General features: G+C 42.0%; 1 protein-coding gene across 2 annotated transcripts in view; it reads left to right on the plus strand.

Moving 5' to 3' along the window:
- Positions 1 to 11,945, plus strand: part of LOC137369946 (N-acetyltransferase ESCO1-like) — a 77,554-nt gene extending 65,609 nt beyond the window's left edge. For both annotated transcript variants that reach the window (XM_068031719.1, XM_068031720.1), the window contains exon 10: positions 8,692 to 11,945. In XM_068031719.1, coding sequence (XP_067887820.1) covers positions 8,692 to 8,824 — 133 coding nt within the window. In that variant the 3' untranslated portion in view covers positions 8,825 to 11,945. The remainder of the gene's footprint in view (positions 1 to 8,691) is intronic.
- The last annotated feature ends 10,463 nt before the right edge of the window (positions 11,946 to 22,408 follow it).

The following is a 22,408-nucleotide window of genomic DNA, read 5'->3' on the forward strand; positions in this document are numbered from 1 at the left end:
ACAAGGGAGCAAGCTATCCTAGATCTAGTCCTGTGTAATGAGACAGGAATAATTAATGACCTCATAGTTAAGGATCCTCTTGGAAGGAGTGATCACAGTATGGTTGAATTTAAAATACAGATGGAGAGTGTGAAGATAAAATCCAATACCAGGGTCCTGCGCTTGAACAAGGGGGACTATAATAGAATGAGGGAGGACTTGGCTAAAGTAGACTGGAAACAAAGATTTTATGGTGGGACAGTTGATGAGCAGTGGAGGACTTTCAAAGCAATTTTTCAAAGTGCTCAGCAAAAGTATATTCCAGTGAAAAGGAAGGACTGGAAGAAAAGGGGTAATCTGCCATGGGTGTCTAAGGAAATAAGGAAAGCTATCAAATTGAAAGAGAAGGCATACAAAGTGGCCAAAAACAGCATGAAACTAGAAGATTGGGAAAACTTTAAAGGTCAACAGAAAGCCACAAAAAGAGCTATAAAGAAAAGTAAGATAGAACATGAGAAAAAACTAGCACAGAATATAAAGACAGATAGCAAAAGTTTCTATAAATATATAAAACAAAAAAGAGTGGCTAAAGTAAACGTTGGTCCTTTAGAGGATGAGAAGGGGAATATGATGAAATGGCCGAGGCATTGAACAGGTATTTTGTATCGGTCTTCACAGTGGAGGAAATTAATAACATGCCAATAATTGACAAAGAGATGAACGTAGGTGAGGACCTGGAAACAATCATTATTACGGAAGAGGTAGTGCTGGGCAAGCTAATGGAGCTAAGGATTGATAAGTCTCCTGGCCCTGATGGAATGCATCCCAGGGTACTAAAAGAGATGGCGGGAGAAATAGCAGGTGCACTGGCGGTAATTTTCCAAAATTCGCTGGACTCTGGGGTAGTCCCAGCAGATTGGAAAACAGCAGATGTGACGCCACTGTTTAAAAAGGGAGGTAGACAAAAGATGGGGAATTATAGACCGGTTAGCTTAACCTCTGTAGTGGGGAAGATGCTTGAGTCTATTATCAAGGAAGAAATAGCAGGGCATCTCGATAGAAATTGTCCCGTTGGGCAGACGCAGCATGGGTTCATGAAGGGCAGGTCATGCTTGACAAATCTTTTGGAATTCTATGATGACATTACGAGCAAGGTGGACAATGGGGACCCAGTGGATGTGGTGTACCTAGTTTTCCAAAAGGCCTTCGACAAGGTGCCGCACAAGAGGCTGCTGCATAAGATAAGGATGCATGGCGTTAGGGGTAAAGTATTAGCATGGATAGAGGATTGGTTGACTAACAGGAAGCAGAGAATGGGGATAAATGAATGCTATTCTGGTTGGCAATCAGTCACTAGTGGTGTGCCTCAGGGATCGGTGTTGGGACCGCAATTATTTACAATTTATATAGATGATTTGGAGTTGGGGACCACGTGTAGGGTGTCAAAGTTTGCAGATGACACTAAGATGAGTGGCAGAGCAAAGTGTGCAGATGACTGTGAAACTTTGCAGAGGAACATAGATACATTGAGTGAGTGGGCAAAGGTCTGGCAGATGGAATACAATGTTAATAAATGTGAAGTCATTCATTTCGGTAGGAGTAACAGTAAAAAGGATTATTACTTGAATGGTAAAAAGTTGCAGCATGCTGCTATGCAGAGGGACCTGGGTGTCCTTGTGCATGAATCGCAGAAGGTTGGTCTGCAGGTACAGCAAGTAATTAGGAAGGCAAATGGAATTTTGTCCTTCATTGCTAAAGGGATTGAGTTTAAAAGCAGAGAGGTTATGTTGCAGCTGTATAGGGTACTGGTGAGGCCGCACCTGGAGTACTGTGTGCAGTTTTGGTCTCCTTACTTGAGAAAGGATGTACTGGCACTGGAGAGGGTGCAGAGGAGGTTCACTAGGTTGATTCCGGAGTTGAGGGGGTTGGTTTATGAGGAGAGACTGAGTAGATTGGGATTATATTCATTGGAATTCAGAAGAATGAGGGGGGATCTTATAGAAACATATAAAATTATGAAGGAAATAGATAAGATACAAGTAGAGAGGATGTTTCCACTGGCAGGTGAAGCTAGGACAAGAGGGCATAGCCTCAAGATTAGAGGGAGCAGATTTATGACTGAATTAAGAAGGAACTTCTTCACCCAGAGGGTTGTTAATCTATGGAATTCCTTGCCCAGTGAAGTAGTTGTCGCTTCTTCAGTAAACATTTTTAAAGCTAAGGTAGATATCTTTTTGAACAATAAAGGAATTAAGGGATACGGTGTGAGCGCGGGTAAGTGGATCTGAGTCCACGAAAAGATCAGCCATGATCTTATTGAACGGCGGAGCAGGCTCGAGGGGCCGGACGGCCTACTCCTGCTCCTAGTTCTTATGATCTTTGCTGTACTTAGTCAACACAGTGACTACTGTAGTGGTAATTATCATTTCTAACCAGTGGTTTCTATCATATTGATATCGGCATGTGTGGCTGCTTCCCTATTTTAAAATTGGGTTAGTCTACTAGCAGGACTTCCTAATGCTTTTACTGATTTAATTTCCCTTTCTAGAGTTAGCAGATCCTGATGTTACAGCCTTGCATATTCTGCAATAGAAACAGAAAATGCTAGAAATACTCAGGTAAGGCAGAATCTTGTGCCTATCCCTTTTTAAAATGGGGAAGCACATATTCTGCGTTGGATATAGAGTTGTGAACCACCTCTCTTCCAGGTTTTTTTATTCTTTCATGGGATGTGGGTCTTGCTGGCAAGGCCAGCATTTTTTGCCCATCCCTAATTGCCCTCGATAACCGAGTAGCTTTCTAGGCATTTTCTGAGGGCAATTTAAGAGTCAACTACATTGCTGTGGGTCTGGAGTCACATGTTGGCCAGACCAGGTAAGGACAGCAGATTTCCTTCCCTAAAGGAAAATCAGTGAACCAGATGGGTTTTTATGACGATCAATGATGGTTTCATGGAACCATTACTGAGACTAGTTTTCAATTCCAGATTTTTATTAATTAACTGAATTGGATTTCCAAAGGTTCACAACCCTTTCAACGAATAGATTTCTGTTTTATCTCCGTCCTAAGTGGATGACCCCTTATTCTGAGACTGATCCCAGTTAAAGGCCTGATACCCGACCCAAACCCAATGGGACAACATGTTTCGGGTCCGGTCGCTCTTCCCGGTCCGGTTTTCGGGCTCCAGCCGGGTCCGAGTCGGACGCGCACAGTACTACCTTTTGCTCTGCTGGGAGGAAAAGGGAAGTTGAGTAAGTAAGCGTTAAAATTTGAAAAGCCTGCCTGAGCTGGGAGTCCGGGACGCCACAGAGGAAAACGTGCATTCGGACTCCACAGACTGAGTCTGCGCAGTGAGCGTCTCTATGACGTCATTACGCTCATGTTGCAGCTTCCTTCCCTTCCATTCCATCCATCCAAAAATGGTAAGTACAGTGAATGCACATGTTGTAAAACGAATGCTGTCAACTGGAGAAAGTGAACATTCCGGGGTCGGGTCGGGTGCGGGAAAAAATGGAAGGACTGGGGCCGGGTCAGGCTCTGGTCCGATGTGGCTGTCGGGTTTGGGTTGCGTTATTTTTCCAGACCCGAGCTGGCCTTTAATCCCAGTTCTAAACTCACCAGTCAGGAGAAACATCCTCCCAGCATCTACCCTGTCAAGCCCTTTAAGAATTTTATGTTTCAGTGAGATCACCTCTTGTACTTTTGACCTGTAGAAAGTATAGGTGTGGTCTACCTAATCCCCCTTCATAGGACAATCTCTTCATCCCAAGAATTAGTCTAGTGAACCTTTGTTGCACTCCCGCTATCGCAAGGATAACCTTCCTTGGCTAAGGAGATCAAAACTGTATACAGTATTCTAGATGTGGTCTCACCAAGGCCCTATATAATTGCAGTTAGACGTCTTCACTCTTGCACTCCAATCCCTTTGTAATAAAGGCTAACAAAAGACAAAGACAGGAGAAATTATCATGGGAAATGAGGAAAGGGCAGAGGCATTGAACAAATATTTTGTGTCTGTCAGTGACAGTAGAAGACGCTAGTTCCATACCAGAAATAGGCAGTAACCTAGGGGCTAAAAAGAGTGAGGAAATTAAGGATATTGATATCGGCCGAGAAAAAGTATTGGAGAAACTTGAGGGACTAATATCTGACAAGTCCCCGGGACCAGATGGCCTACTTAAAAGTGATAGCAGATGCACTGGCTATGATTTTCCAGAATTCCTTAGGTTCAGGAATAGTCTCGTCAGATTGGAAGTTGGGAAATGTTGCACTGCTTTTCAAGAAAGGAGGTAGAGAGAAAACCAGGAACCACAGGCCAGTTAGCCTAACATCAGTCCTTGGGAAGATGCTGGAAAATACTATTAAAGAAGTCTTAACATTGCACTTGGAAAAACAGTATGATTGATTATAAAAAGTCAGCATGGTTTTACTCAAGGGGATCCTCTTTGACAGTTTTTTGAGGATGTAATTAGTAGGGTAGATAAAGGGGAACCAGCAGATGTTGTATAACTGGTTTTCCAAAAAGCATTCGCTAAGCTGCCACACAAAAGATTAATAGGCAAGATAAGGGCTCATGGTGTTAGGGGTAATATATTAACGTGGATAGAGGATTGGTTAACAGACAGGAAGCAGACAGTGGGCATAGATGGGGCATTTTCAAGTTGACAGGCAGTGAATAGTGGGATTCTGCAAGGATCAGTGCTGGGGCAATGACTTGGATGAAGAGACAGAGAGTAATGTATCTAAGTTTGCTGATGATACAAAGCTTGTGGAAAGGTAAGCTGAGGGGAGGACATGGTGAGGCTGCAAATAAATATATACATGCTAAGTGAGTGGGCAACAAGATGGCAAATGGAGGATAATATAGGGAAGTGTGAAGTTGTTCACTTTGGCCATAAAAATAGAAAAGCAGAATATGTTTTTAAAAGGTGTGCAACTTGGAAGTGTTGATGTTCAGAGAGTCTTGGGGGTACTCGTACAAGGAACGCACAAAGTTAACATGCAGGTACAATAGGTTATTAGGAAGGCAAATGGCAAGTTGGCCTTTATTGCAAGGGGATTGGAGTACAGGAATAAAGACGTTTTACTAACATTGTACAGGGCTTTGCTGAGACAGCACCTGGAATATTGTGTGCAGTTTTGGTCTCCACATATAAGAAAGGATATACTTGCACTGGAGACGGTGCAGTGAAGATTTACTAAATTGGTCCCTGGGATGAGGGGATTGTCCTATGACGAGAGGCTGAGTAAATTGGGCCGATATTCTCTGGAGTTTAGAAGAATGAGAGGCAATCTAATTGAGATATACAGGATTCTGAAAAGGCTTGATAGGGTAGACCTGAGAGATTGTTTCCATTGGTTGGGGAATCTAGAACACTGGAATATTGGCCCCTTATCTTGAGACTATCATTCAGGACTGAGATGAGGAGAAATTACTTCATTCGAAGGGTTGTGAATCTTTGGAATTCTCTACCCCAGAGGGTTGTGGATGATCTATCATTGAATACATTTAAGGCTGAGATCGATAGTTTTTTGGTCTCACAGGAAATCGAGGGATATGGGGAGCACACACAGGAAAGTAGAATTGAAGCCCAAGATCAGCCATGATCGTATTGAATGGCAGAGCAAGCATAATGGGCCATATGGTCTACTTCTGCTCCTATTTCTTGTGTTCTTGTATACCAATTGCTCGTGGTAGCTACGTGTTAACTTGCTGCGATTTGCGTACAAGGTCACCCCAGATTCCTCTGAATACCAATATTTCCCAGTGTCTCATCATTTAAAAAATATTCTGCTTTCCTATTTTTCCTTCCAAAATGGATAACTTTTCACTTCCCCACATTAAATTTCATCTGCCAGATCCTTGTCCACTCACTTAATCTTTCGCTATCCCTTGCAGCCTCTGAGTCCTTCTCATAGTCTACTTTCCCACCAGGCTTTGGTTCCTCAGCAAACTTGAATGCATTATACTTCGTCCCCCCCCCCCCTCATCTAAGTCATTGTTACAGATGACTGAGGCCCAAGTACTGATCCTTGCAGAACCCCACTAGTTACAGCTTGCCAACTCGAAATTAACCAGTTTATTCCTACCCTTTTGTCTGTCTGTTAACCAATACTCAATCCATGCTAATATATTGCTCCCAATCCCATGAGCCCTTTTGAATAACTTTGTGGCACCTTGTTGCAGGATTTTTGAAAATCCAAATATACAACATCCACTGGTTTTCCCCCTTAACAACCCTACTAATTGGTTTGCCAAACATGATTTCCTTTTCACAAATTCCCTTTTCCCGTTCTGATGAAAGGTCACAGACCTGAAACATTAACTATGTTTCTCTCTCCACAGATGCTGCCAGACCTGCTTAGTATTTCCAGCACTTTCCGTTTTTATTCCCTTTCACAAATCTGTGATGACTCTGCCTAACCATATTATGATTTCCTAAGTGTCCTGTTATCCCATCCCTAATAATGGTCCTGTCACACTAATTCTGCCAGGCTTATCTTTACACTGATCTAGATTATTTTTAAATCAGTTGAGTTTTGCTGTGTAGTGGCATTGGAACCACTCCCCCAAAGAAATCTAAATCTAAACAACAGTTTTGAAAACAACTGATCAAGATGTATATTTCCTTTCCTTTTCCTCCCCTTCTACTCCAGGTAGTTTCGACCAGAGGTATCAACATATTGTATACCTGGTACCTTAAATGTTATGTATGATTAACGGTCACTTTTCAGCTTGCAGCCTCCTGAGCTCCACCCTATATAAAATTCGAACATCTAGAGCTCTGCTGTGAGAATTCTTTAAGTTCCCCTAATCTATTGTTCTGGTCTTCTCTCACCTCTGCTGGTTTCCTGTCCTCCAGCATATTGATTACAAAATCCCTGTCCTTGTTTACAAATCCCTTCACTCCTTCCCTCCTGTAAACTTCTCTTGCTTTGCTTGCTTTCCAGCTCGCACACTCCCCCAAGTCTAACTTCTTTGCATTCTTTTGCTCCTTCTGTTCCACTGTTGATGACTGTCTTCAGCTGTCATGGCCATGCATTCTGGAATGTTTTTCTTAAAATTTCTAACATTTCTTCCCATCTTGAAAAATCATCTCAAATCTACATCTTTAACCTTGCCTCCAGTCACCTCCCCTAACCCTGTCCCAATTCCTGCTTGATGTGTTTTTTTAAAACTGCTTTGGTATACATCTATCTGTATGTGGTATTTCAACAAATACAGAAGAATGTTAGGTTCTTTTACTGTAGCTATATCTTTTCTCATCCTTTTGAAGGAAAACGCCTCCTTAAATAAAGCTGCTGCTCAGCATTCTCACCTGGTGGTGTTTTGAATGTGGTAGGTTTTGATAGATGTGCATGCACGTCATTTGCTCAAATTCTTGTTCTTGGCGTACTTGCTGCTTAGTTTGATCAAATGAATAGGGATGTTTTTCAGAAGGAAACCTTATTCAACACTATCTGAATGGTAGCATAGATGTAAATTTAGTTCACATGTAACTTTTCACCATTGAGGATGAAAATCTCTTTGTATTTGGAAGCTAACAACTTTCAAAGAATTGAGAAAGGCCATAGTTAGAATAGGTAATCTAATCTTAAGCAGTCCTTAAGAAAATGTCTTTGTGATATGGAATGTATGTACATCAAAAATTAGTAAATAAAAATCAGCTGGACCCGCCACTGCAAAACATACAACTTGAGGCATTGGAATGTTTGGCAGATGTTTGTGTGATGGTCAAAATTACATAGGTTAAGAAAGTAGCGAAGATTGGGCGTGAGTGGCTCTAAGTGAGCACAATCAGCTGCTAAAGTCCCTTAAGAGTTTCAATGACTTGAAAGAAAAAAAGCTTTATTTCCAATAATACCTGCACACTTGTCTAAAGCAAAGAAGATGGCACAGTGATGTAATGTAAAAAAAAATGCACTGACCATCTATACAGATGATTCCAAAGCTAAGAGTGGAGCCATGTTGACCTAATATTAAGTGACTATCATTCATTAGTAAATTATAAATGAACAATCCAGTGGCTGAAAGAGTTGTCTATAAATCTGTAACGGCTTTTTAAAAAAATTACAGATGCGAAAGATGCAATGGGCCAGATGGCTGCCTTTTAAACTTCTATGGTTGTAATTGTTTTTTTCTTTAAAATTCCATATTGTATTTTTTTTTACTGAAGGGATCCTAACCAGATTTTGAAAACTACAAAGGTGTATTTTAGCATAAAATAGACCAGAATGTTCATTCCAAAACCACTTTCTTGTCATATTTTACCCTGCTTTAAAAAGAGCTTTGACGATGCCTTTTGGTTTCTCTGTTCCCTCATTCCAAATCCCTTACTTGGAAAGCACTATGAAGCATTTGTCTATATGGGATGTGCTGTATAACTAAATTATTTTCCCATAAAGAAATTTGATTGGTATCCAGTTTGGTATCCAGTTGCTACAAATAGTCTCCCTTTTTATTTAGTTGGTTAGACTAACTCTGAAATGTATCTTTTGATGGTACATCTGTACGCTTATAGAATGCAGCTCACTGCATACCTGAGGGAATGATTTTTGTAGAGGGAGGGGAAAAGGAGGAGATCTGTGTAAATGAAGACTCTTATGTGAAACTGGCCCTAGAAATGTTCAATATTTTATCAACTTGTGTCCTTAACTTGCTAACATTTATGCTGTGTTTAATTGTAAAAGAAAATAAATTTATTTTTGCAGGAGCAATTTTGTATATGGCTCGTATTTGAGTAAAAATGAGATTGCTTTCTCGGATCCTACTCCAGATGGTAAACTCTTTGCAACACAGTACTGTGGAACGCCTAGATTCCTTGTGTACAACTTTGTCAGCTAACTTCACACAGATTGATGCAAGAGACTTCGCAATTACCAGTGAAGATGTCTTAATACAGCCTTAGCCAACTGCTAATTGTGTATGAGCTGTTCACAAATGTCGCCCATAATTTCGGGAGCTGAACTGTAGGAACTATACCGCTTTTTATTACTGTGAACTCAGGACCGATGGCAACTAAATGGTTGTTTTATATTTTAGAAAACTGGAAAGGATGCAGTAACATTTGATCAGTTTTGATTTCTATTTTAAAACTGAAATAGTTCAAACTCTTTTCAGAAAAGCATGCCTTTTAGTTCAGTCGTGCTTACGGATTTTAGAATGTTTTATGTAAGGCAGGAAAACCATTAACTGTAAAAATATTAAACTTGTTATACAATGTACATAAAATATGCTAAAATTAAGAAAAAATTAGTGTCGATATTTCTAAAACTGCTCTTTGGCCTTCTTGGTCTGTATATACTGTACAGTGAACAAGCAGCTTTGAATGTGTTTTTGTGGAGAATTAAGTGAGTGGTCTGATATCTGGGTAATTGTGAAAGGTGTTACCCTTGAAAGAAACTAGGCAAGTTCCAGTATCAGACTGCTGCACTAAAAGCAAAACTGCTTTTGAAGTTATCTGATCAATTACATATTTAGTCAACTATTAAAAATCTTGCTGTTGGTTTTGCTCTGGGAATATACAGTTGTCAATGTTCAAAATGTAATACCTCATTTAGTATTGATGTTAAACCACTGCAATATTTGGTGTCCGAGATAAAAATTGGCACCTCGTATTAATGTCTTTACTCTTGGTTTTGAAAAGATTTGTGAAGTCTACCTAGAGTAGCTTATATAAATCTGATTGTGCCTTTTTCCACTGTAGGTCAGACTTTGGGATTGAATGCAATGGGTTTAATTGGTTTAACTCTCTTTTGGATAGCTTATATGAAGTAGCTTTGATTGGCTCTCCCTTTAAAATTTTAAAGGAAAGCCTATCAATTTCATACATGAAGATTAGTAAACAAACTCTGTTTGAGAAATAAGCATGGATTGAAAGGCTATTACCAACATCTGTGGTAAATACTAAAGCAAAAGTCATTGAAGATTCTTATATTGCTTGCCACTACTTTCAAAAGCTCCAAACTTTGTTATCCTTTGATCTGTATTGTTGAAAGTCTACATTTTGATTTGAGGTGAAAAGAACAATGAGATCTGAAAGTGAGAATCAGAGACTGATCTTCCTGAATTTTAGTAATGCTAATGATTAGTGGTTTTACCAGAAATAAACAGTCCTAATATAATGTTAGAAGCTTATTCTTTTAAAAATTGTAAGAAATCTAGCGTGGCAGCATCAAAGAAATATGTCTGGTTATTATGCCTATTGTAGTGGGGTCGCTTGATGGTTTAAAATAAAACATAAAATTCAGAGAACGTTTCCCAGTAGGAGTAAAATTGAAATGCTCTACAGTTCAAGTTAGTTTGCAAATTTAGTTTTATATTCCCAAACCTGGTGAGCTCACTACTCCTTGAAAAAATGTTAAAATGTATTCATCAAGGACAACCACCTGCTGTAGAAATAGTTGAGTTTCTCTGCGGTAAGATTGTGCTATGATTTGATTGCATGTTCTTTGGAGGTCTCTGGTTTAAGCCATAATGTGTAGAAACTCAAGTTATTGAATGACTCCTGGACTGTTTGCATTCAATGTATCCTTCTTAACCTGGGTCACTTGGGGATAAGAGGTAAAATATTCTTGTGTTGCTTGAAATTGAGATTTTTGTTTCCAGTTATGATTATTTTAAGTATTTTAAATTAAAAACATTGTTCTATTAAGTATGGTTTTATAGTTAAGTTTAATTTTAGCAGAATGTGTTTGAAGTGGAAATTAGAAATATATATATAACTTCGGATTTAAAGAAACATTTTAATGCTAAGTTTTTTAATATTGGCTACATTTTTATTAAAAACACTTACTTATCCTATTTACAGCATTCCAAAATCTTCATTGTATTTTAAAGTCTAATCAGCAATTTACAACAGTAGAACAAACTCTGGAACTGATCATATACCCAGTGATCTTTTCAGTCACCCCAGTTCAGAATGGTTAAAGTTTACCTCGTGTAATATAATTATTTGTAAATAGGTATAGAATTGTCAAGTTGGGAGCTTGTGATACAGAAAATTAGTGAAGTCCAGAAGATGTAATTCAAAAGCTGAAGGGTGGTTAGACTAATCTCATTATCTCTTCATGTATTGTCTTTCAGTATCCCACTGCTCCCAAGGTGGTAATTCTGTTTATACCATAATGGTACAATAAGAAAATGTTTTTTTTATAAACAGTTAAATGCTGGTCAATGTCATGTGGCCTGAGGTCATGTGCTATTATCAACATTAGTTACAGGTTATAAAATAACCCACTGCGACTCAGACATATGTGGTATGAATCTATACATGATAGTGTATATGTCTGTTTGGATTTGTTCGGACTGGGAGGAGGCTAAAATTGTTAATGTGGTAATCATTCCCTCAACCTAGTATTGTATATGCACTATATATTAAATGGACCAAATGCAGATGGGTTGAACTTAACTTTCTGGTTTGACTTTTCTTTAACTTTGAAACTGTTTAAAAGTAAATCATATGAGCAGCCCTATATTTGCATTTAAAGGATTGCTTAACGGGTAACTTGAAAATCCTACGAGTTTAAGACACCATAGACAACTGAATGTCTAAACCATTCAGTGCTGGCAATGTTTAAAAAAAGTAAACCTGCCATTTTTTGTGAATACATTAATTTTGTATCTCTCTTTACAGAACTAATTTTGCAAGTTACTGCAGATTGTTAACAATTTCTTTGAGTGGAAAAATACAGCCCCTCCCTCTAAGTTTTAACTGATATCATTCTTGTGTGTTTGTTAACTTGGTCAATTTTATCTTGTGATTCAGCCACATGCCTGTTATGTATTTTTCTGAAAGAAAATGACTATTACTAATGCCTCCCATTGGAAGATACGCGATGCCATGTGTATTTTGCTCCTGTTAAAACACTTCATAACTAGGAAAATGTTCTGAACTTAAATTATAAATGACTTTGTTAATACAATAAATTTGATTTGTTGGAGGGCAAAGTGCTGTTTAGGTGAATTATTTCTGGTAAATTGGGCAAACTAGCAAATTACTGTGGGTTAATAAACTGCTGGAGTAGAACTAAATAAAATGCTTTTTAAGAATTTTCTTCCTTCCCTTTTGGGTGTCTCCTACATTGGGCTGAATTTTAACTATAAAAAAAGTGAGTTTGGGTCAGGTGGGGGGGGGGGGGGGGGTGGGTGGTTGTTGGTGGTGGTTAAAGTCTCAGAAATCTCCAATTTCACCTCCTTAGATACAGGGGTGATGCCAGAGGACTGGAGAATTGCACATGTTACACCTTTGTTCCAAAAAGGGTGTAAGGATAAGCCCAGCAACTACAGGCCAGCCAGTTTAACCCCGTTGATGGGAAAGGTTTTAGAAACGATAATTAGGGACAAAATTAACAGTCACTGGGACAAATGGGGATTCATTTAGGAATGCTAGCACAGATTTAAGGGCAAATCGTATTTAGCTAATTTAATTGAATTTTTTGATAAGGTAACAGAGGGAAATGCAGTTCATGTGGTGTATGCGGTGTACATGGACTTCCTAAAGGCATTTTAAGTGCCACATAGCAGGCTTGTCAGCAAAGTTAAGAGCTCATGGAAGAAAAGGACAGTGGCAACATGGATACGAAATTGTCCAAGTGACAGGAAACAGAGTAGTGGTGCACGATTGTTTTTTGGACTGGAGGAAGGTGTATTGTGGGATGAGAACAGAGTGCTGGAAATATTCAGGTCTGGCAGCATCTGTGGAGAGACCTTTTATCATATAGTGTGTATGATATATAGGGCATATAGTGGGGTCTCCAGGGGTCAGTGTTAGGACCCCTGCTTTTCCTGATCTATATTTATGACCTAGACTTAGTGTACACGACGCAATTTCAAAATTTGCGGTTAACAGGTAACTTTACATATTGGGCTGCATTTTACCAGCCGTCTTGACGTCGGGGGTCGTGGCAGGAGGTCCTGGAAAATTCTTCTGAGAGAGGCCTGCAATGACCCCTGACACCAGGAAGATCCCGCCGCATAAAGGTTAATGCATGCAAATACACTTAGCTTGTCCCCACAGCCTTCTCGGGCCTTCGGATCTATTTGGAGATCCGAGGTGTGACTCTGGTGGGGAGCAAGGAGGAGTGAAATTTTCAGGGCAGGATGGGGGAGTGAAATGGAGAAAACTCTTTTGTTGGGGGGAATGGTGGGAAGAGGTTGAGAGTTAAAAGTTGTTAAAGGTCATGGGGAACTGAATAAAAGTATTTTATGGGGGCAGGAGTAGGCTATTGATGAATCGATTATTGGTGTGGATGAGGGGAGTGAAGATGTTGTTTAGTGTGTAACTTTAATTTTAAAGGTTCGTTCCCTTTAAAGATGCAAATGCTAGTGAAAGGCTTGAAGCCCTTTAAAATGGTGCCTGTACGGTGGCACTGGACGCCGATACTGGCGTTTGAGCCACCACCCCCTCTACGGCATCGGGGGCAGCCGTTCTGCCCCTCCATTTAAATGAGCCCCCGCGCGAAATATCACGGGGGCTCAGCGGTGCACAAGTCGCACATGCGCCGCACCTTCTTTCAAGCTTGCTGCTGAGAACAGTTCAGCCCATTGTGAACTGTGAGGAGGATAGTGATAAACTTCAAAAAGGACATAGGCTGGTGGAAAGGGCAGACAAGTGGTAGATGACATTTAATGCAGGGAAGTGTGAAGTGATGCATTTTGATAGGAAGAATGAAAAGAAGCAATAGAAAGTAAAGGATTCCATTCTAACGGGGATCCAGGAGCTGAGTGACCAGGGGACGTGTGTGCACAAATCACTGAAGGTGGCAGGGCAGGTTGAGAAAGTGGTGAATAAAGCATATTGATTCGAAGCTTTATAAATAAGGGGATGGAGTACAAAAGCAAGGACGTTATGATAAACTTGTATAAAACACTGGTTCGGCGTTAACTGGAGTACTGTGTCCAGTTCCGGGCACCACACTTTAGGAAGGATGGGAAAGCATTAGAGGGGAGTGCAGAAAAGCTACTCAAGGATGATTCCAGGGATGAGGAACTTCAGATATGTTAGATTGGAGAAGCTAGGTCTGTTCTCCAAAAAAAAGTTAGAGGTGATTTGATAGAGGCGTTCAAAATCATGAGGGGTCTGGACAGAGTAGATAGAGAACTGTTCCCATTGGTGGAAGGATCGAGAACCAGAGGACACCGATTTAAGGTGAGTGACAAAAGAACCAAAGATGACATGAACATTTTTTTTATGCAGTGAGTGGTTAGAATCTGGAATGCACGACCTGAAAGTGTGGAAGAGGCAGATTCAGTATGGCCTGTTGTCTCTGGATGTGTGACCATTGCTTCTGTGAAACCTAGCTACAGCTTCAGGGTGACTTAACCTACTGGTTCACGTTTTCTTCTCCGTCCGTCTTTTTCCCCCAACCCCAAAACCAAGAAAATAACAAAACACCTAGGGCTGGATTTTCAGTCCTGGGTCGGGAGCCCAACGCTCAGAGCACTTTAGGGTCCCCTGCGCTTCAGCGTTGATCTCTCAATGCAATCTTGAAATGCAAATGACCTAGTTAGACACAAGATGAGCTTGGCGCTCTAATTAGGCACCAAGTGCCTCCAAGAGGCGGGAGCTGCCTGCCTGGGGCCAGTGGCAAAGCTATATTATCTAAATGGTGAGAGATTGCAGAGGGATCCAGATGTCCTAGTGCATGAATCACAAAAGGTTAGTATGCAGGTACAGCATGTAATTAGGAAAGTTAATAGAATGTTATTGTTCATTGTGAGGGGAATTGAATACAGAAGTAAGGAGGTTATGTTTTAGTTCTACTGAGCATTGGTGAGACCACATCTAGAATACTGTGTACAGTATTGGTCTCAGCTAAGGAAGGATGTAAATGCATTGGAAGCAGTTCAGAGAAGGTTTACTAGACCCATACCTGGAATAGGCGGGTTGTCTTTTGATGAAAGATTGGACAGGCTAGGCTTGTATCTGCTGGAATTTAGAAGAGTAAGAGGCAACTTGATTGAAACGTACAAGTTTCTAAGGGGCCTTGACAGGGTTGATGTGGAAAGGATGTTTCCTCTTGTGGAAGAATCTAGAACTAGGGGTCACTGTTTAAAAATAAGGGATTGTCCATTTAAGACAGACAAGAGGAAATTTTTTTTTCCAGAGGGTCATGAGTCTTTGGAACTTTCTTCCCCAAAAGGTGGTGGAAGCAGAGTCTTTGAATATTTTTAAGGCAGAGGTAAATAGATTCTTGATAAGCAAGGGGGTGACAGGTTATCGGGGATAGCTGGGAATGTGGAGCTGAAGTTACAATTGGATCAGGTCACTCGAGGGCCAAGGGGCCTACTGCTCCAAATTCGTATGTTTGTAACTGCGCAGTGACCCAAACTGCTGTGCGCTGACGTGCACCAGACTGGTTGGGATCACTGAAATCATAATTGAAAATTGCCTTTCCCAAACAACACAGCCCCTTAACATGCTCCTAAACAAGCTTAATGGGTATTTAATTGAAGGCAAGCAGCTTCCCCTTTCCCTTTCCACCAGCCCTCGCATTGAAAATCACAGACTATTCCAGAGGCATCAGGTTCTGGAGACGACCTCCGGGACCACAATTTTCAAATCTCATTCACTCGGGTTTTTCACTCCGCAACACTTTGAAAATCCAACCCCTAGTCTTTGCTGGGTATATCACCATGTTAGCTGAACTGATCAGTAACTCATTCTGTGGTGTCGTGTGATTCAGAAATGTTGGTTCTGGTTACAGGGTGCTGCCCTGAAATGATAATTAGTTCTGTAATTTGAGTGAACCTTTTGTATCTAATTTAAATCTGTTCCATTTATGTTATAAAGGCACATTTTCCGTAATCAGATGGTACTGTAATATTCTTGATGTGTTTCAATATGACCAATGCCTTGTAAGTGCTCATATTGGGGCATCTGACTTGGGCAACTCCTAATTTGCATGCTCTTTCATCCTTCATCGTACAATTGGATTATAACAACCAGTCTATTAAATCGTTAAATGACAAACATGAATGATCATGTAACTGACAACCAAGTTACCCAATTCGAGTTACTGTGCACGGTTCGGATCTCTTATTAAAAAAAGATATTCACTGGAGAAGGTGCAAAAAAAATTACTTAAGTAGTAGCTATTGGGAAAGATTAGACCGGCTGGGGCCCTTTTGAAAAGAGAAGCTGAAGGGCTGACCTAATAGAGGTCTTTTTGAAGTTATGTTAGGGTTTGATAGGTTAGATAGAGATGTTTCCACATTTGAGAAAGACCAAAGCTAGGAGCCATAAATCTAAGATAGTCACTAATCAATAAACTAGGGAATTCAGGAGAAAGTTGTTTTACCCAAAGGTTGGTTAGAATGTACCATAAGGAGTAGTTGAGGCAAATAGTATCGATGCATTTAAGAAGAAGTTAGATAAGCCCATGAGGGGAAAAATGAATAGAAGGATATGTTGATGGGGTTAGATGAATGAAGTAGAGTGCGAGGAGGCTCATGTGGAAAGTTTTTTTTTTTTATATATACTTTCAGGGGATATGGATGTTGCTGGCTAGGCCAGCGTTTATTGCCCATCCCAAATTGCCCTCGAGAAGGTGGTGGTGAGCTGCCACCTTGAACTGCTGTAGTCCATGTGGGGTAGGTACACCCACAGTGCTGTTAGGGAGTTCCAGGATTTCGACCCAGTGACAGTGAAGGAACAGCGATATAGTTCCAAGTCAGGGTGGTATGTGGCTTGGAGGGGAACTTGCAGGTGCTGGTGTTCCCATGCATCTGCTGCCCTTGTCCTTCCAGATGGTAGAGGTCATGGGTTTGGAAGGTACTGTTGAAGGAGCCTTGGTGAGTTGCTGCAGTGCATCTTGTATATGGTACACACTGCTGCCACTATGTGTCGGTGGTGGAGGGAGTGAATGTTGAAGGTGGTGGACAGGGTGCCGATCAACTGGGTTGCATTGTCCTGGGTGGTGTCGATAAATCACTTGGGCCGAATAGCCGTTTCTGTGCATTCTAGATATCGGATGCTGTTGGTAAAAGAATAGAAGTGAACATTTGGAATGAGGCCTTGTATTCAGCAATGACTTGGGAAAAATCAGGTAATTTTTTAATTCATTCATGGGATGTGGGCGTCACTGGCTAGGCCAACATTTATTGCCCATCCCCAATTGCCCTTGAGAAGGCATTGGTGGTGAGCTGCCTTCTTGAACTGCTGCAGTCCATGTGGGATAGGTACACCCACAGTGCTGTTCGGGAGTTCCAGGATTTTGACCCAGCAAAAGTGAAGGAAAGGCGATATAGTTTCAAGTCAGGATGGCGTGTGGCTTGGAGGGGAACGTACAGGTGGTGGTGCTCCCAAGCAATTTTTTCCCTTGTCCTTCTAGGTGGTAGAGGTCATGGATTTTGAAGGTGCTGTCTAAGGAACTTTGGTGTGTTGCTGCAGTGCATCTTGTAGATGGTACACACTGCTGCCACTGTGTGTCGGTGGTGGAGGGAGTAAATGTTTGTGGATGGGGTGCCAATCAAGCAGGCTGCTTTGTCCTGGATGGTGTTGAGCTTGAGTGTTGTTGGAGCTGCACCCATCCATGTAGATGGAGTATTCCATCACACTCCTGACTTGTGACTTGTAGATGGTGGACAGGCTTTGGGGAGTCGGGAGGTGAGTTACTTGCTGCATGATTCCTGGCCTCTGACCTGTTCTTGTAGCCACGGTATTTGTGGCTATTCCAGTTCAGTTTCTGGTCAATGGTAACCCCCAGGATGTTGATAGTGTGGGATTCAGCAATTCTCTTTTGTTGGAGATGTTCATTGCCTGGCACGTATGTGGCGTGTATGTTACTTGCCACTTATCACTTCTGATCTTATGATGGAGGGAAGATCATTGGTGAAGCAGCTGAAGATGGTTGAACCGAGGGCACTACCCTGAGGAACTCCTGCAGTGATGTCCTGGAACTGGACATCGGGGCGGCACAGTGGCGCAGCGGTTAGTACCGCAGCCTCACAGCTCCAGCGACCCGGGTTCAATTCTGGGTACTGCCTGTGTGGAGTGTGCAAGTTCTCCCTGTGTCTGCATGGGTTTCCTCCGGGTGCTCCGGTTTCCTCCCACATGCCAAAGACTTGCAGGTTGATAGGTAAATTGGCCATTAGCAATTGCCCCTAGTATAGGTAGGTGGTAGGGAAATATCGGGACAGGTGGGGATGAGGTAGGAATATGGAATTAGTGTAGAATTAGTATAAATGGGTGGTTGATGGTCGGCATAGAATCGGTGGGCCGAAGGGCCTGTTTCAGTGCTGTATCTCTAAACTAAACTGAGATGATTGACCACCAACAACCCGAACCACCATCCTTGCACTAGATATGACTCCAACTAGTGGAGAGTTTTCCCCCTGATTTTCATTGACTCCAATTTTGCTAGGGCTCCTTGATGCCAGATTCAGTCAAGGGCAGTCACACTCACTTCACCTCTGAAATGCAGCTCTTTTGTCCATGTTTGAAACAAGGCTGTAATGAGATCTGGAGCTGAGTGGCACTGACTGAACCCAAACTGAGCGTCACTGAGCGGCTTATTGCTAAACAAGTGCCGCTTGATAGCACTGTCGATGGCACCTTCCATCACCACTAAAGATCGAGAGTAGACTGATGGGGCAGTAATTGACCAGGTTGGATTTGTTCTGCTTTTTGTGTACAGGATATACCTGGGCAAGTTTCCACATTGCCGACTAGATGTCAGTGTTGTAGCTGTACTGGAACAGTTTGGCTAGGGCACGGCAAGTTCGGGAAGCACAGGTCTGCAGTACTATTGCCGGAATGTTGTCAGGGCCCATAGCCTTTGCAGTATCTACTGCTGTTCCAATGTTGGGGAACACAGGGCTTAGTGAGAGAGAGGAACTGAAAGAAATCCGTATTGGTAGAGAAATGGTGTTGGGCAAATTGATGGGATTGAAGGCCGATAAATCCCCAGGGCCTGATGGTATGCATCCCAGAGTACTTAAGGAAATGTCCCTAGAAATAGTGGATGCATTGGTGGTCATCCAAGATTCTAGAGAGTCTGGAACAGTTCCTACAGATTGGAGGGTAGCTAATGTAACCCCACTATTTAAAAAGGGAGGTCGAGAGAAAGCAGGGAATTACAGACCAGTCAGCCTGACGTCGGTTGTGGGGAAAATTCTAGAGTCCATTGTCAAAGATTTTATAGCAGAGCACTTAGAGAACAGTGGTAGAATCGGGCAGAGTCAGCATGGATTTACAAAAGGGAAATCATGCTGGACAAATCTACTAGAATTCTTCGAGGATGTAACTAGTAGAGTTGAGGGACAGCCAGTGGATGTGGTTTATTTGGACTTTCAGAAGGCTTTCGACAAAGTCCCACATAAGAGATTAGCATATAGAATTAAAGCGCATGGAATTGGGGGCAGTCTATTGCAACGGATAGAAAATTGGTTGGCAGACAGGAAACAAAGAGTAGAGATAAATGGGTCTTTTTCTGAATGGCAGGCAGTGACTAGTGGGGTACCACAGGGATCAGTGCTAGGACCCCAGCTATTCACAATATACATTAATGATTTAGATGAGGGAATGAAATGTAATAACTCCAAATTTGCAGATGACACAAAACTGGATGGGAGGGTGAGTTGTGAGGAGGATGCAGAGAGGCTTCAGGGTGATTTGGACAAGGTGAGTGAGTGGGCTAATGCATGACAGATGCAGTATAATGTGGATAAATGTGAGGTTATCCACTTTGGTAGCAAAAACAGGAAGGCAGATTATTATATGAACAGCTATACAGGGCCTTGGTGAGGCCACACCTGGAATATTGTGTGCAGTTTGAATTAACAGTGCGTTTCTCACGTCACAATCAGGCTCATATATTTTGATTGGGGGCTTTGCCTAGAGCGGTCAGTTGTAACAGTATTAAACATAGCGTAATGATCCATCAGAAAATGTACTGAGTGTTAGCCAAGAGGGGTGTCATGCCACGCCACATAGTTGATCCAAGAAAGCACCTAATATACCCGTCAACACCAATCCGTACCCCGTTAGGAAACTTCGAATAAATGAAAGATACAACTTTATTTATCACATAGAAATGGATATGGCTCGTCCTACATTGTGTGAGCCGCTTCTCCTGAAGATCCATATGCGCCAGAGGCAAAAATCAACAAGCAGGTGGGGCCCATGTGGAAGCCCTTGGTTGTGAGCAGCAACCCCCAAGGGGAGCTTGCATTATGGTGCATCTACAGGCCCCACAAGCCATGCCAGTGTCAGAGGCGATTGTGCATGTTGAAAGGGTGGTGACACGTCTCTGTGCCCTGCTCAACAATGACCTGCAGCCCATGGGCTTCAGTGGATATCCTGTGCCTGAGGTCCTCATAGTGGCAGAGATTGTTAAGCTTGACGCCTATGTAGCATTTCAGAGGCCCACCGGAGCCCTTTGTGCAATTGCACAGTCACCAGTACTACATCAGGGAGCTCACCGATGCCCTGCACCAGAGGGCCAGTATGTCCGCTTCAGGATGGACCTAAAAGCCAAGCCCATAGGGCCATCGGTTTCGGCACCATTGCCAGAGACCCATAGGTTTTAAGGTTCATAGACAGCCTGGCGGGAGGCCTGAAGGCCACATCGGGGCAATCACCTGCAGTAGTTACCATTAAAGGAATCCTCTCAATCTAGGTGCAGCTGATACGTAATCACTGGAGATGCTTCATACAAATCCTGGTACAGCCTGGAGGAGAGTGAGCAGCGAGGCTTTGCTGAACTGTGGGACCACCCTGGAGTATCCGTCTGCCATTCTCGGTTTTTGGTGTGGTCCTTAAATGCAAAGGTGACTCCACTGTGTAACTGCTGCAACATTTGTCCTGTGCATATTTGAAAGCCAATGCAGGACTCGAGGAAATCTGTGCTAGAATATGAACATATTTTCCTGTTTTTTAAAAAAAAAATTGTTTAATTACAGTTACATGTATTTTCACATAACAGCAGAGAAATGAATACAGATTCCAAATGCATATTAGGCTGCAGCTTTTCACAGTCAGATAATTAGAAGCTCATAGTATGTAGATATTCTTCAATTATGGTTTTATTTCTATGGTGTTTATTCTGCCTTTTATGGTACATTTAAGTGTGCAAAATTAAGATTCACCCAGGTGCGGCACGCCTACAAGAAGGAATGTTACACTTGACTGGAAGAAGAGGATCGCAACTTCACAGGACATTGGGACACATCAGGCTAAGTATCTGACAGCAAAGCAGGAAGTGCTGGGGAAGTTCAGCAGGTCAAGTAGCATCAGTGGAGAGAGAGATGCAGGGTTAACTTTATCACAGACGTGAAAATTAACTGATTGTCTCTCCAGAGATGCTGCCTGACCTGCTGTGTTTCTCCAGCACTTTCTGCTTTGCTGCCAGATTGACAGCAGCTCCACTCTTCAACAGTGAGGTAAATATTTCTTTGGCAGCTGTCAGGAAGCAGGTGCTGAAGCACTTTAAATAGGGCCCCAGCACCTGCTGTCCAGCTGTCAAAAAGTCCCTCAGTGTGCCAATATCCTGCCTCTCCCCACATAATATGGGGGGATGGCGCGTCACAGTGATGCTAATGAGCCCCCGTGCATAATATCGCGGGGGCTTGATGATGGCTGCTCAGTGTGGGCACGCCATTGAGTTCAAAGTGCGCCACTGTGAAATGTGGCACGCTAATAAAATTCCGCCCATGATGATGAAACCTGGCTCAAAAAAAGGGCAGGAGCGGGTACTAAATATGCCTGGTTACAAGGTGTTCAGAAAGGATAGGGAAGGAAAGAACGGAGGAGGGGGGACAGTATTGAGTAAGGAGGCAGAGGGCATAGCTGAGGTACTAAATGGGTAATTTACCAAGGAAGCAGATACTGTCAAAGTCATAGTGAAAGAGGAGGTAGTTCAGCTAATAATATATGGACTAAAAATGAAAAATGGGAAGGTACTTAAGCTTGGCAGCACTCAAAGTAGAAAAGTCATCTGGTCCAGATGAAATGCATCATAATTTGCTGAGGGTGGAAATTGCAGAGGTTCTGGCCAAGATCTTTCAATTCTCCTTGGATATTAAAGAGGACTGGAGGATTGAAAATATTCTATTCCTGTTCAAAAAAGAGGAGGCTAAACTGGGCAACTACAGACCAGTCAGCGTAACAATGGTGTTGGGGAACTTTTAAGGGACAATATTCCAAAACAAATTAATTATCACTGAGAAAAATATGGGTTAATGGCCAGCATAGATTTGTTAATAGGCAAATTGTGTTTGAATAACTTGAATTCTTTGAAGTAATGGAGAGGGTTGATGAAGGTACAAAGAACAGTACAGCACAGGAACAGGCCATTCGGCCCTCCAAGCCTGCGCCGATCTTGATGCCTGCCTAAACTAAAACCTTCTGCACTTCCGGGGTCCGTATCCCTCTATTCCCATCCTATTCATGTATTTGTCAAGATGCCTCTTAAACGTCGCTATCGT

This window comes from Heterodontus francisci, chromosome 5 (assembly GCF_036365525.1).
Source record: "Heterodontus francisci isolate sHetFra1 chromosome 5, sHetFra1.hap1, whole genome shotgun sequence".
NCBI lineage: Eukaryota > Metazoa > Chordata > Chondrichthyes > Heterodontiformes > Heterodontidae > Heterodontus > Heterodontus francisci.